Raw genomic sequence first — 14016 nt, 5'->3', positions numbered from 1 at the left:
CTATTCTACATGTCAATAATGCTCTGGGAATAAAATAGTCTCCTGCCACCTACTGAGGACATCTCTTCACAAGGCACGCCATTCTGTCTGAGCACAAATCAGTGGGCATCTATAAGGTCTTGGACTCCCTTCTTTATGGCTACTTGTAACCATTCTCCAAGTGAGTTGAAGCCAGTCATGACCTGCATCTTGGAGGTTGGATCTGAAGCCTCCGCAACAGCAGTGGAAATGTTAATGAGAGATACTGCTGCTGTCCCTTTGGCCCGTGTGACAGAGGTGTCCACTGAAGATGCCACTGGTGTTGCCACATGCTGAACAACAGATTGCAGTGCAGGGAACCATTAATAATAAAACAGGGGCCAATGCAAAAATAAAGAAAGTACTTAAATTTATATAGTGCCTTTCACATCCTCAGGATTTCCCATATTTGCAGTGTAATTATTACCAGCCCACTAAGATCACAGCTTTGATGCTGTTACCAGCATGGCTTCCTGGAGAGCATAGTATGTTGCCTGTGAGAAATAACTGCTCCATTAATCAATGTCAGTTCCACAGTACAAATGCATACTTCAAAAGTGCACTGTTTGGTCACTGGTGAAATGTAATGCAAAGAGCAATATAATTCTTTTAATATTTGCATGTACCATTTAACGTTTTTTTTAAATGCTGAGATAGGGGAAAATTGCCAATAAATGATTTTTAAAAATCAATAGCTGAAGAGTAAAGCATCTGAACTAAATTGTCGGCGGGAAGACTAAGCACTGATTTGATTTGTGTGATCAAGGATTAAACCTACGCAGAAAGCAGGCTGTGCTATTTACATAATCATCAAATGTTGATCAATCTCCAGAACATCCGCAGTGGGACCTCTTTTATTTGCAGTAGCACGCGTAATCCCTGGGACCTGTAGCATTCAGTCAGACATTGTATCTCCCACAGGTTAATGGGAGCAGATAATGGGCAAAACAATACACAGATGCATCTCTTCTGCGGAAAACCAGGCTAGAGGAGGGAAACACAACAGCAAAACATGTAGCTCATTTATATAAAAAAAGATTAATTGAACAGGGATGCTGATTAAGGTTATTTTACTAATGGGCTAGTACTCCAAAGGTTGGTGATGCAACTCGAGGATGAATAATAGATACAGACTTGATTGATTAAATACATGACAGGAGTCTATAATAGATATATATTGATACTGATACGAGATTTAACATCATATACAGTATTTGATGGGAGTTAATCCTAACATATCTTTCACTGATCACTACATAAATTGCAGATTCTTGAGCAAGTTTGACTGGATTTAGAGTTGTTCTTTATTCATTATTTTGTTGCAATCTTTCTAACTCTGGTATGTGTGTACCCATTTTATTAAATCAAGTTCTAATGCAATAAGTATAGTCTGTGTTATGACATTCTTCCCCACCCAATTCTGTTAACTGGAGGAGAAGAAATTGCACAATAAAACTGAAAATGCGTCCTCCTTAGGACGGGATTACAGCTTTGCTACACAAAGTGTACAATGGAAATCCCCCCTGTAGAAGGGGAAATGATCAGAGAACCACACATTGCAAAGCAGTTAGAGATATAACAATGGATGTGGCCCGGTATATTAATTAATCCTTAAATTGCCACCAATTCCAGAGAAATAACAGTCTCCCTGAGCCAACCAGTTTTATAACTTTTCAGCTCGCACACTGAAATTCATACTTATTACGGTAATAAAGCTGCTCAAATATTGTGCATGGCTTTATTACTGTAATTTTAACCCTAGCCATCAGCAATGTGCATTTAAAATATAGTTTTAAATAAAAATATTTTAAATGTTTAACCACTGCTTGCTGTGTCTTTTGGTCCCCTAATTCTGTCTACTTTCCCTCTCCCTATAACTTGAATTTTTACTTTTTTATCTAATCTAACCTAATCTGTCCATTCTAACCTTTTTTCTCCTAAAAAAATAACTTTAAGCCATCGTGCTTTTCATATTTCAACAACAACTTGCACCTTTCATGTAATAAAAACGTCCCACGGCTATTAATTTCCTTTGGTGTCCTGTTCCCAAAGTCCATTTTGGATGTGGGAGCAAATTCCAAAAAAATCAGACTTTCATTAGTTGAAAACTAGCTCCAAAAGGTATTTGGTTAGTCAATGTAAACCTCAAAGACTGATGATTGATGCAATGACCGTTAAACACTGATCTCACACTTCCAACAGGGAGCCACAATCAAAAAGAACACAGGTCAGAAATAGGAATACAATACCGTAGCTCCCATTCTCTGATTGGCACTCCCTTCAAGCATGGCTTGCTGTTGGGGGCACTGAATTTGTCCTATAGACTCAACAAGACTAATCTTTCACACGTAGAAATATGTCAAATGTGGAAGGGCTGCTAGCAATTGATTTGAGTTGCCAGCTCGATAAGGGTTTTAAGTTTGGCGGCATGTGAAGACTTGAATGCACGTAGAGTCTTTCAGCCACCAAACTGCAGTGAGGTATCACAACACTGTTAGAGCTTTGAATGGTGTGACTTTACACTACTGTTTTAATTTTTGCATTATTTTCAGATCCATGTCACTATTCCGTCTCTTGGGTTGCAGCCCTTCAAATTGGTCACTCCAGGAATTTATCAACCAGCTTTAAACCGCATCTTATTTACTATAATTATCATGAACTTAATGCTGAGAGTTACAAAAAAAATTAATTCTGCTATATATATGTAAACAAAAACTTAATGCAGTTTTTTTTAAACCAAGTCCAGTTTGTTCTTCACCTATTCAGTATTGGCCATTTTGTGGAAGCCTTGTAACGAGTCATGTTTTGGGTCTGTCCTGTCCTATGATGTTATAGAATTGCACTGTATTGATGTTTAACTTTAAAGACTTCTAAATCCTTTGTTACTGTCCCAGGTACTGTTTCCCATTTGGACGGCCAGAAGGTGCACTCAAAGCCACTCTATCGTTGCTTGAAAGGGTACGTTCAAATTATAATGGAATGTACTCTTAATTCTTGGTTTCTCAACATGTTTGTCTTTTGTCGCTTGCAATAGTTAATCATTTACTAGAGGAGGTTCAAAAAACATTGTAGTTATTGAGATCTGTTTTTTATACTTCAAAGCTGCTTACTAGCACTGTGGCAGGATTTCTATCATGAGTTTGGCCAGGGTTGTTCATCTTGACGATCCAGATATAGATGGGAAGGGTTCCAGCAGTTCAGAAGCAGACACTTTGCTGGGCTCCACCAGCTGGAAGAATCTTCCCTTTCTGGCTATTGGTTATATCCAATGAGGCAATGTGCCTTAACCAGATTTTTCTTCAGTTAAATTCAGGTAGTCCCCCTTTACCCATTATTGCAGGCATCAAATTCAGGGATTCTATGGTGGCCATTTTTGGTTTGTCAGCCAAAAATTGACAAGTAAACATGAAGTGACACAGAAGTGTTCAAAGGGAACCATTTTGTAACACAGTAAGTACATTTGGCACTTTCACAGTTTGCTGTAATTCTATGGAGGTTTTCATTATTTTGACCATTAAGGGAGAACTGTGAATGATTAGCTGGTTGCATTTGGCAGGTGTGATGGGAAAAAAAATGTATTTATTCATGAGGCTATAATATATTCATGAACATGTTCATTGTAAAGTGATAATAGTGGGACAGGTCAATAAAACCATCAGCACAATGTACCCAGGTTGTTAAAAAAGCAAATGAAATGTTGGGATGCATAGCAAGGGGTATGACATAAATCAAGAGAGATCATTTTAAAACTATATTTGATCCTGGTGAGACCACATCTGGAGTACTGTGTGCAATTTTGGTCTCTTTATTTCAAAAAGGATATTCAGTTATTGGAGGGGCTACACGGTTGATCCCGGAACTTAAGGGAACGATGTATGAGGAAAGATTGACTCCCCTGGGTCTTCTCTCTCTTGAAAAGAGAAGACAGGGAGGGTATATGATAGAAGAGTTTAAAATTATGAAAGATTTGGACAAACTGGATCTAAGTAAGCTTTTCTACCATGTACAGAATTTAAACACAAGGGGCCATGTTTTCAAATTAAGGACAACAAGAGAAAATAGGAAATGCAGATTGGACATTTTTATATAAAGCTGGAAAGTATGTGGAACAGATTACCAGCACGGGTGGTGGAACAAGAAACCTTAATGTGTTTCAAGAAGGAACGAGGCGGGTTCTTGTCAATGAATGGGATTCAGATTATTAAAAGTGCACCAAAGGAATACTGTAGATGGGTGGGCTTGATGGACCGAAGGTCTTTTCCTGCCTGAAACTGTTGCTATGTTACTACCTGAGGAGTTTGTGACACTCGCAGAAGGAGGGTGGAAGTTAAAAATGGGCAAGAGAAATGCTCCTATGGATTATAAATTGTATTCAGTTTCTGAGTTACATGACATACACTTCTTGAAAAGACTGGCAGCAATAATTAGCTGCTCAGATATTGGCATCCTCATAAAAAGCAAATTTATGTAACTGAACTTTTATTTACTGAACTTCTGTTTACCATCAACCAGTCAGAGTAGAAGTTATCCTTAGTTTCAAGGTACATCTGGGCTGGTTCTTTTTCATACATTAAAATGAGAATGTGTTTACTTGATTCATAGTATAGAAGCATAATAATAGGACCATATTTACATGGGGTCTAAGCAGTTAGAATTTTTTTTCCAATTTTGTTCCCTTCCCTCCTTCTCCTCTCCTATAGATGTTGACTCCATATTGGGGTACACTTCCATGGACACCAGCTGCCCTCCACTACTAACGTGTCCATCGGCCATTCTTAGTTTTGTGAACCTGGACAGTATTCAATTGCACTGGGTATCACAATCAAGTCCATTCCTGGCCTCACCTAACTTCCACACATGTACATTTCCAGTAGGGGTCACTAGATAGTAATCAAAAGAGGAAACTTGGCACAAATCAATCTTTTCAAAACAGCAAAGAAGAAAGGGGGAGTGACGTATTGGGAGAAAAGAATAGGTGCATGTAGTACAATTTTTATGGATTTACTGATTTTCTTTGATAAAGGTTCTGATGAAAGACATAGCCACCCCTATGCCACCTGAAGATGTCAAGAAAGTGGTGCGTAAGTGTCTGGAGAAGGCTGCCTTGATCAATTACTCTCACCTTTCAGAGTATGCCAAAATAGAAGGTTGGTGCATTTGATATAACCATCCATGTAGCAGAGAGCGCCAATTGGGTCCATTAACTGAACACTTTGTGACAAGTCTTTCTTTCCCATTGAACAAACCCAAGACTCTGCAAATGTGAATGCCTCATTAAAATCTCAGCTGGTGAACTGCAGAGTCTTTTTCTATTCATTGCTTTAATCTGCCTCCTGGGACCCCCTTCCAGCACAGAAAACCCTTCAGTAAAGCTGTTCTCTTTTCCAGTCCCTTGTGAAGCCTTGTAAAATAAATGGTTTTATTATTTTACATGGATATTTAAATTATGTTTTTTTTTGCTCACTAGCTAATTTACTTTCTCTTCTTTCTACTCTATTTTGTCATTTCAAGCAGCCAGTGGAAAGGAACCAGGTAAATGGATGCATGCATCAGTTGGTGGTTGATTCTCTTTAAACAGATTCCATTATGTGACAATATCTCTCAGATACTTGTCTTACATTGTCATTCAGCACGTCTTTTTTTTCTGGAGGAAGATTGTTGTTATTCATTTGATTTGCACCCAAATATGTTGAAAAATGGTTAGTTTTCCTTTTTAGAAATTCTGCATTCCGTATTTAACAACTTAAAGGCACTTTGTCGTCTTGTAGGAAATGCCTGCAAGACAACCTGCTCCATTTACAAAAACAATACATACAGTAAGATTTCTTTCAACCTACGTGGCCAGATGGTGCATATCCAACTCTTTCTGATGGAAGTTATGGTGGCGAAAGCCACAAGTATTGAGGCAAAGGCGCACTAACATTTGCACTCACAAAAGAGGAACCAAGGTACTGGGGATTGAAAGTTGGGAAGGAAGTGATTGATTTGGATTTTTTCAAGCAAATAACAAATTGTATTGAGAAAGGAATTGTGATTGGTTTTAATTAAATTAAATAAGGAATGAGTATGGGCATCTTAAAGAGGAAACAACATTTTGGTGTAATGCATTGAATGATAAATGAGGGAGAAAGCTGTATTTTAAGAGAAACTGAGGAGCAGTTGAGCAGAAGCCATCATACTGTCATTAAATTCAGTATTATCACAAACAAGAGGCAATAAGATGAATTGCAGGGAACTGGTTTTAAGGATAAACTGGGAAGGAAAAATCAGGAAGTGGCTTCAATCCAAACTGCTTCCCCCCTCATAAAAAGAACACTTAAAAACATGTTTTTATTTTTCTCCTACCTGAATTGCCTTAAAACATGTGTTGGAATGTAGCTATGAGCACTTGATGAAATTAGGTTAAATCAGAGGATGTTATGGTGCAAATGCCTCATTGTGGTACATAAAAACTGGGAAATCTAACTGGTCATATGTAATCTTTAGACAAAGGCCAACATTATGATCCTACAAATTTACTTGACATCTATATTGTAGTCTGATCATTATTGGAGTCTTATCATAGTACCATAGTAGGTACAGCACAGGAGGAGGCCATTCAGCCCATCATGCCTGTGCCAGCTCTTTGAAAGAGCTATCCAATTAGTCCCATACTCCTGTAATTTTTTTCCCTTCAAGTATTTATCCAATTGCCTTCTGAAAGTTACTATTGAATCTGCTTCCACCACCCTTTCAGGCAGTGCATTTCAGATCATTACAACTCGCTGCGTAAAAAAATGTTTCCTCATGTCGCCTCTGGCTCTTTTGCCAATCACCTTAAATTTGTGTCCTCTGGTTGCTGACTCTTCTGCCACTGGAAACAGTTTCTCCTTATTTACTCTGTCAAAACTATTCATGATTTTGAATACCTGTATCAAATCTTCCCTTGACCTTCTCTGTCCTAAGGAGAACAACCCCAGCTTCTCCAGTCTCTCCACGTGACTGAAGTCCCTTATCCCTGGTACCATTCTAATAAGTCTCTTCTGCACTCTCCCTAAAGCCTTGACATCCTTCCTAAAGCGTGGTGCCCGGAATTGAAAACATTACTCCAGCTGAGGCCTAGCTAGTGCTTTATAAAGGTTTAGCCCAACTTTCTTGCTTTTGTACTCTGCGCCTCTATTAATAAAGCCCAGGATCCCACATGCTTTTTCAACAGCCTTCTCAACTTGTCCTACCATCTTCAAAGATTTGTGTATGTGTACCCCAGGTCTCTCTGTTCCTGCACTCACTTTAAAATTGTACCATTTTAGTTTATATTACCTCTCCTCATTTTTCCTACCAAAATGCATCACTTCAGACTTCTCTACCAAGAAAATAAATAAAGTCAAATCAAAATGAGATTTTGAATGATGGGTCACATCTTAAAAATACATTATTGGAGTCTCTTGAGGATGTAACTGATGGTAATAACGTTGCTTTCAAAATGCAACCAATGAGTTCCCCCACAAAAGACTTGTGACTAAAATCAAAGTTTGTAGGATTGAGAAGGAATTGTAAATTTGGTAATGAATTGGTGATATAGAGGGTATTTATCAATACTTGGATAGCAATGATCAACAAATTCTCTTAAGGCTTTATCAAAGAATTATTAATATTCCTGACAGCATAAAGATGAATATTGGAAGTAGAGTACAACTATATAATGTATTGGTAAACAGGATGTTCTGAGGAGAGATAGATAAATGAACAAGATCTACAGAGACTTAACAGCTAGGCATATTAATGACATCTCATGAGAAATGTAAGGTGAAACGCATTGGGGCTAAAAATAGTAAATGTGAATACACAATGAAAAATATATTGTTGAATAATGGGAACAAGAAAAAGACTTGGGTGTGCTAATTGGCTAAAAGCTGAAAATGTTATCAAATTATATGTTAATGATTGTCAAAGCAAATAAGAGCATCGCAATATATTAATGAGTGTTAACTCACACTCTAATGCATTGGTGAGACAATACTCATGAGTTTAATATCCTTTCAGCTTATTTCTTTTCAGGTTTGTGTAATGTTGCTTTGCACACTATTTTAGCTCGCTCGTTACCCTATTTACCTTAAACTTTTTAATGTTAAAATACGCCACAAAGGAATTTTGACCACATTAAGCTCTGCACAGCTAGAGAAAATTAAAACCTCTAAAACCTTTTTTCCCAGCTTTTCCCAACATGCAAAATGCACAGAAACACCAGCAAACAATTCATAAAAGGATCTCAATGAGTGATGCGTTTTGGAAGGAAGAACAAGGAGAGGCAATATAAACAAAAGGTACAATTCTAAAGGGGGTGCAGGAACAGAGAGACCTGAGGCTTCACATTCACAAGTCTATGAAGATGGCAAGGCAAATTGAAAGGGCTGTTTTTAAAAAAAAAGCACAAGGGATCCTGGGCTTTATAAATAGAGGCATAGAGTACAAAAACAAAGAAGTTATGCTAAACATTTATAAAACACTGGTTAGGCCTCAGCTGGAGTAGAACCTTGGTTAGACCACACTTGGAGTATTGTGCACAGTTCTGGTCTCCATATTATAGAAAGGATATAGAGGGTGCAAAAAAGATTCACAAGGATGATACCAGAACTGAGAGGATATACTGATCAGGAAAGGCTGAACAAGCTGGGGCTCTTTTCTCTAGAAAAGAGAAGGCTGAGGGGTGACCTGATAAAGGTCTTGACGATAATGAGAGGGTTTGATAGGGTAGACGTAGAGATAATGTTTCCACTTGTGGGGGGAGTCCAAAACTAGAGGTCATAAATATAAAATGTCGCTAATAAAGCCAAACGAGAATTCAGGAGAAACTTCTTTACCCAAAGAGTGGTTAAAATGTGGAATGCGCTACCACAAGGAGTAGTTGAGGCAAATAGCATAGATGCATTTAAGGGGAAGCTAGATGAGCATGAGGGAGAAAGGAATAGAAGGGTACACTGATAGGGTTAAATGAAGTAGGAACAGAGGAGGCTCATGTGGAGCATAAATGCCGACATAGATCAGTTGGGCCGAATGGCCTGTTTCTATGCTGTAGTTTCGATGTAAATTCTGGGCACCACATTTTAGAAAGGATGTCAGGGCCTTGGATAGGGTGCAGAGGAGATTTATAGAATCATAGAAAGGTTACAGCATGGAAGGAGGCCATTTGCCGGCTCTATGCAAGAGCAATCCAACTAGTCCCACTCCCCCGCCCTTTCCCCGTAGCCCTGCAAATTTTTTCCTTTCAAGAACTTATACAGTTTCCTTTTGAAAGCCATGATTCTGCTTCAACCACCTACTCTGGCAAAGCATTCCAGATCCTAACCACTCGCTGTGTAAAAAAGTTTTTCCTTATGTCACCTTTGGTTCTTTTGCCAATCACCTTAAATCTATGTCCTCTGGTTCTTGACCCTTCCGCCAATGGCAGCAGTTTCTCTCTATCTACTCTGTCTAGACCCTTCATGATTTTAAATACCTCTATCAAATCTCCTCTCAATCTTCTCTGTTCCAAGGAGAACAACCCCAGCTTCTCCAATCTATCCATGTAACTAAAGCCCCTCATCCCTGGAATCATTCTAGCATATCTCTTCTGCACCCTCTCTAAGGCCCTCACATCTTTCCTAAAGTGCGGTGCCAAGAACTGGACACAATACTCTAGTTGTGGTCGAGCCAGTATTTTATAAAGATTCATCATGACTTCCTTGGTTTTATACTCTATGCCTCTATTTATAAATGATGTGGAGATGCCGGTGATGGACTGGGGTGCACAAATGTAAGGAATCTTACAACACCAGGTTATAGTCCAACAGTTTTATTTGAAAATCACAAACTTTCGGAGGCTTTCTCCTTCGTCAGGTGAGTGACTCACCTGACGAAGGAGAAAGCCTCCAAAAGCTTGTGATTTTCAAATAAAACTGTTGCACTATAACCTGGTGTTGTAAGATTCCTTACATCTATTTACAAAGCCCAGGATTCCGTATGCTTTCGTAATTGCTTTCTCAACCTGCCCTGCCACCTTCAACGATTTGTGCACATTTACCCCCTTTTCAGAATTGTGCCCTCTAGTTTATGTTGCCTCTCCTCATTCTTCCGACCGAAATGTATCACTTCGCATTTTTCTCAGTTAAATTTTATCTGCCATGTGTCCGCCCGTTTCACCAGCCTGTCTATATCCTCTTGAAGTCTATCACTATCCTCCTCACTGTTCACTACACTTCCAAGTTTTGTGTCATCTGCAAATTTGGAAATTGTGCCCTGTACACCAATTCTAAGTCATTAAAATATATCAAGAAATCCAGTTGTCCTAGTACTGACCCCTGGGGAACACCACTGCACACCTTCCTCCAGTCCGAAAAACAACCCTTCACCACTACTCACTGTTTCCTGTCACTTAGCCAATTCTGTATCCATGTTGCTACTGCCCCCTTTATCCCATGGGCTTCAATTTTGATGACAAGCCTATTACGCGGTACTTTATCAAACACCTTTTGAAAGTCCACATACACCACATCAACCTCATTGCCCTCATCCACCCTCTCTGTTACCTCGTCAAAAAACTCTATTAGGTTAGTTAAACACGATTTGCCTTTACAAATCTGTGCTGACTTTCCCTAATCAATCCACACTTGTCCAAGTGACTGCTAATTCTGTCCCGGATTATCATTTCTAAAAGTTTCCCAACCACCGAGGTTAAACTGACTGGCCTGTTGTTGCTGGATTCATCCTTACGCCCTTTTTTGAGCAAGGGTGTAACAATTGCAATTCTCCAGTCTTCTGGCACCACATCTAAGGATGTTTGGAAGATTATGGCCAGTACCTCTGCAATTTCTACCTTTACTTCCCTCAGCAGCCTAGGATGCATCCCATTCCACCCTTACTAGAATGGTACCAAGGATAAGGGAACTTCAGTTACATGGAGAGAACCTGGGATTTTTCTCTTTAGAGCAGAGAAGGTTAAGGGGAGATTTAATAGAGGTGCTCAAAGTTATGAAGTCTTTTGAGAGAGTAGATAGGGAGAAACTGTTTCCACTGGCAGGAGGGTAGGAAACCAGAGGGCACAAATTTAAGATAATTGACAAAAGAATCAGAGGGGAAATGAGGAGAAATTTGTTTACACAACGATTTGTCATGATCTGGAATACACTGCCTGAAAGGGTGATGGAAGCAGATTCAATAGTAACTTTCAAAAGGGAATGAGATATATACTTGAAAAGGAGAAATTTGCAGGGCTATGGGGAAAGAGCAGGGGGTTGGGATTAATTGGCTCGCTCTTTCAAATACCCGGCACAGGCACGTTGGGCCAAATGGCCACCTTCTGTGCTGTATGATTCTATGAGTGGATAGTGATATTTAATCTTCTCTAATTGGGGAAAAAAAGTTTAAACAGGAATGGGTAAGGACTTAGTGTATAAATACACTTTAAAAAAAAAATTGTTCTCAGAATGTGGGTCACACTGGCAAGGCCAGATTTGTTGCTCCTCCAGGGTTGCCCTGAGAAGATGGTGTTGGGCCTTTTCTTCGAACCGTTGCAGTCATTGTGGTGATGCTGCTCCCACAATGGTGTTAAATAGGGAATTACAGGATATTGACTCATGTGATGAAGGCATATGTGTCCAAAAGTCAGGATGCTGTGTGACTTGGGAGAGGAATTTGTATGTGATGGCAATCTTGCTGCGTTTGTTCTCCTTGGTGTGGCACTAAAACATACAGACTATAAAGTTACTTCTCCATCTGTGTTGAGTTAGCTGACCATAGCCGGGATCACAGTGGTGTGCTCCAATTATCCTCAACGTCCTCTTGACTATTGAGGGAAAAGTCAGCCAGAGCTTTTGTTCCTGTTTGTTGTCCAGTGACCCCTGATGAAACCTCAGGTGATGACAGGATCGTGCTCATTTGTGATGCTATTTGTGGTCGAATCAATGTTGCCCTCATTGTTTAGGCTCAGACATGAAGAATGCCCACGAGGGCAAAGTATGGGAGGACTGCTGACACTTGTGGAATCATGCAGCTATACAAAACCCTGGTTAGACCGCACCTGGAGTACTGTGAGCAGTTCTGGGCACCGCACCTTCGGAAGGACATATTGGCCTCGGAGGGAGTGCAGCGTAGGTTTACTAGAATGACACCCGGACTTCAAGGATTAAGTTACGAGGAGAGATTACACAAATTGGGGTTGTATTCTCCAGAGTTTAGAAGGTTAAGGGGTGATCTGATTGAAGTTTATCAGATATTAAGGGGAACAGATAGGGTGGATAGAGAGAAACTATTTCTGCTGGTTGGGGATTCTAGGAATAGGGGGCACAGTCTAAAAATTAGAGCCAGACCTTTCAGGAGTGAGATTAGAAAACATTTCTACACACAAAGGGTGGTAGAAGTTTGGAACTCTCTTCCGCAAACGGCAATTGATACTAGCTCAATTGCTAAATTTAAATCTGAGATAGATAGCTTTTTGGCAACCAAAGGTATTAAGGGATATGGGCCAAAGGCAGGTATATGGAGTTAGATCACAGATCAGCCATGATCTTATCAAATGGCAGAACGGGCATGAGGGGCTGAATGGCCTACTCCTGTTCCTATGTTCCTATACTTCAGCACCCTCAGGGTAGGACATGAAAAATGGGACAGAGTTGGGAAGGAAAAGCAAAATTTAAAAAATGAGAGCGAGTGGGGGGTGGTGAGTGGACGGGACGTAGTGTATAACTGCATCATGTGGTGTGGTACCAAGACATTGAGACCAGGGGCATTCCCAGGTTTGCTTCTCGATCCATGCTAAGTAGGCTGATCTCAGCCAGGCAGCAGTTAGGTCACTATAATTGGCCTTAGCCTAGGAAGGGGAAAAATTTGCCATGGTTCCTATATCCAATGAAGTGTGTGGATGTTGGGTGAGGACAAGAATTGGCTTGGCTGTGATGCTCTTTGCAGACGAATGGTCTACTGACACTCAATTATCTAGGCTTACACAATATTTATGTTTTCTTACTTGTGGGCTACTTAATAAACTAAATGATACTGTGTCTTTTGTGGGATTATATGGCTGACATTTTCATGTTGGCCTGGTTAGGTGTCAACCCTACAATGAATGCAGACTCAGCTAAACCATTCAAAAAGGAAATGAACAGATTACCGATTCAATAGGGAAATAGAAAACAATGGGGGAAAGAAAATTGGATGGGGCCTATTATTGGGCGGGGGTAGCGCAATCTATTGCCCCGCGCCTAAAGGCCCCTGCGCAGGCAGGGCGAGACTTTTGTCAGGCCTGAGGACTTACCAGCAAGCAGCGTTCCAAATCAACGTTGAACGAGGATTCAATGCAGTTCACACTTTCCACTAGCAGGGGGAGCTCCAATCTCTTAAAGGCAGGCTGTTCCTTAAAAATCTCTTAAAGGTAGCTGGTACCTGTGATTTGCTGAAAATAACAGTCTGTAGTCTGAACGGAGATCAGACATCACACATGCAAAACACAGATGCAGCTCCTATCCCTATGTTGACAAACTGATGAGTTATGTTAAAACATTGAATAAAGGTTGCCCACTACTAAATCCCACATCCTAAAATCTGCATGCTAGACCTCACCAATCTGCCGATCTGAATTTGTACCAGGCCTGCGAGAGTGCGTGCTCCAAGATTCTCTGCTGATGCACTAGAGGCCTTGGTGCCAGAGGTGGTCAGAAGGAGGGACATCCTATATCCGCAGGGTTGGGGGGTGGGGTGGGGGCAAGAGGCCCTCCAAACATATACCCAAAAGGCAGTGGGAGGCAGCGGGGGACGAAGTCAATGCTAGGTCAATGCTAGATGCACAACATCATGAAACATGGATGCAGTGCAGGAAGAAGTTCAATGCTTTGACACGAGTGGTCAAGGTGACTGAGGTCAACTGTCAAGTGGCGTCTCCTACCAACTACACCACTAGCCGCATCCACTGCTCCACGCACTACACCCCGATCACCCACATACCAACAAACTCTTTCCATCAGTACTCAACTCTTTCAATCAGATGCT

The 14016-nt window shown here is 40.4% G+C and overlaps 1 protein-coding gene across 3 annotated transcripts in view; it reads left to right on the top strand.

Annotated features, from left to right (window-relative positions):
* The window catches only part of cadps2 (Ca++-dependent secretion activator 2), a 603629-nt gene that overhangs the window by 448586 nt on the left and 141027 nt on the right, over positions 1-14016 (top strand). For all 3 annotated transcript variants that reach the window (XM_067999803.1, XM_067999802.1, XM_067999801.1), the window contains exons 15-16: positions 2913-2976; positions 5042-5165. In XM_067999803.1, coding sequence (XP_067855904.1) covers positions 2913-2976; positions 5042-5165 — 188 coding nt within the window. The remainder of the gene's footprint in view (positions 1-2912; positions 2977-5041; positions 5166-14016) is intronic.

This window comes from Heptranchias perlo, chromosome 18 (assembly GCF_035084215.1).
Source record: "Heptranchias perlo isolate sHepPer1 chromosome 18, sHepPer1.hap1, whole genome shotgun sequence".
NCBI classification, from domain to species: domain Eukaryota; kingdom Metazoa; phylum Chordata; class Chondrichthyes; order Hexanchiformes; family Hexanchidae; genus Heptranchias; species Heptranchias perlo.
This window is presented reverse-complemented; position numbering and strand designations above follow the sequence as displayed.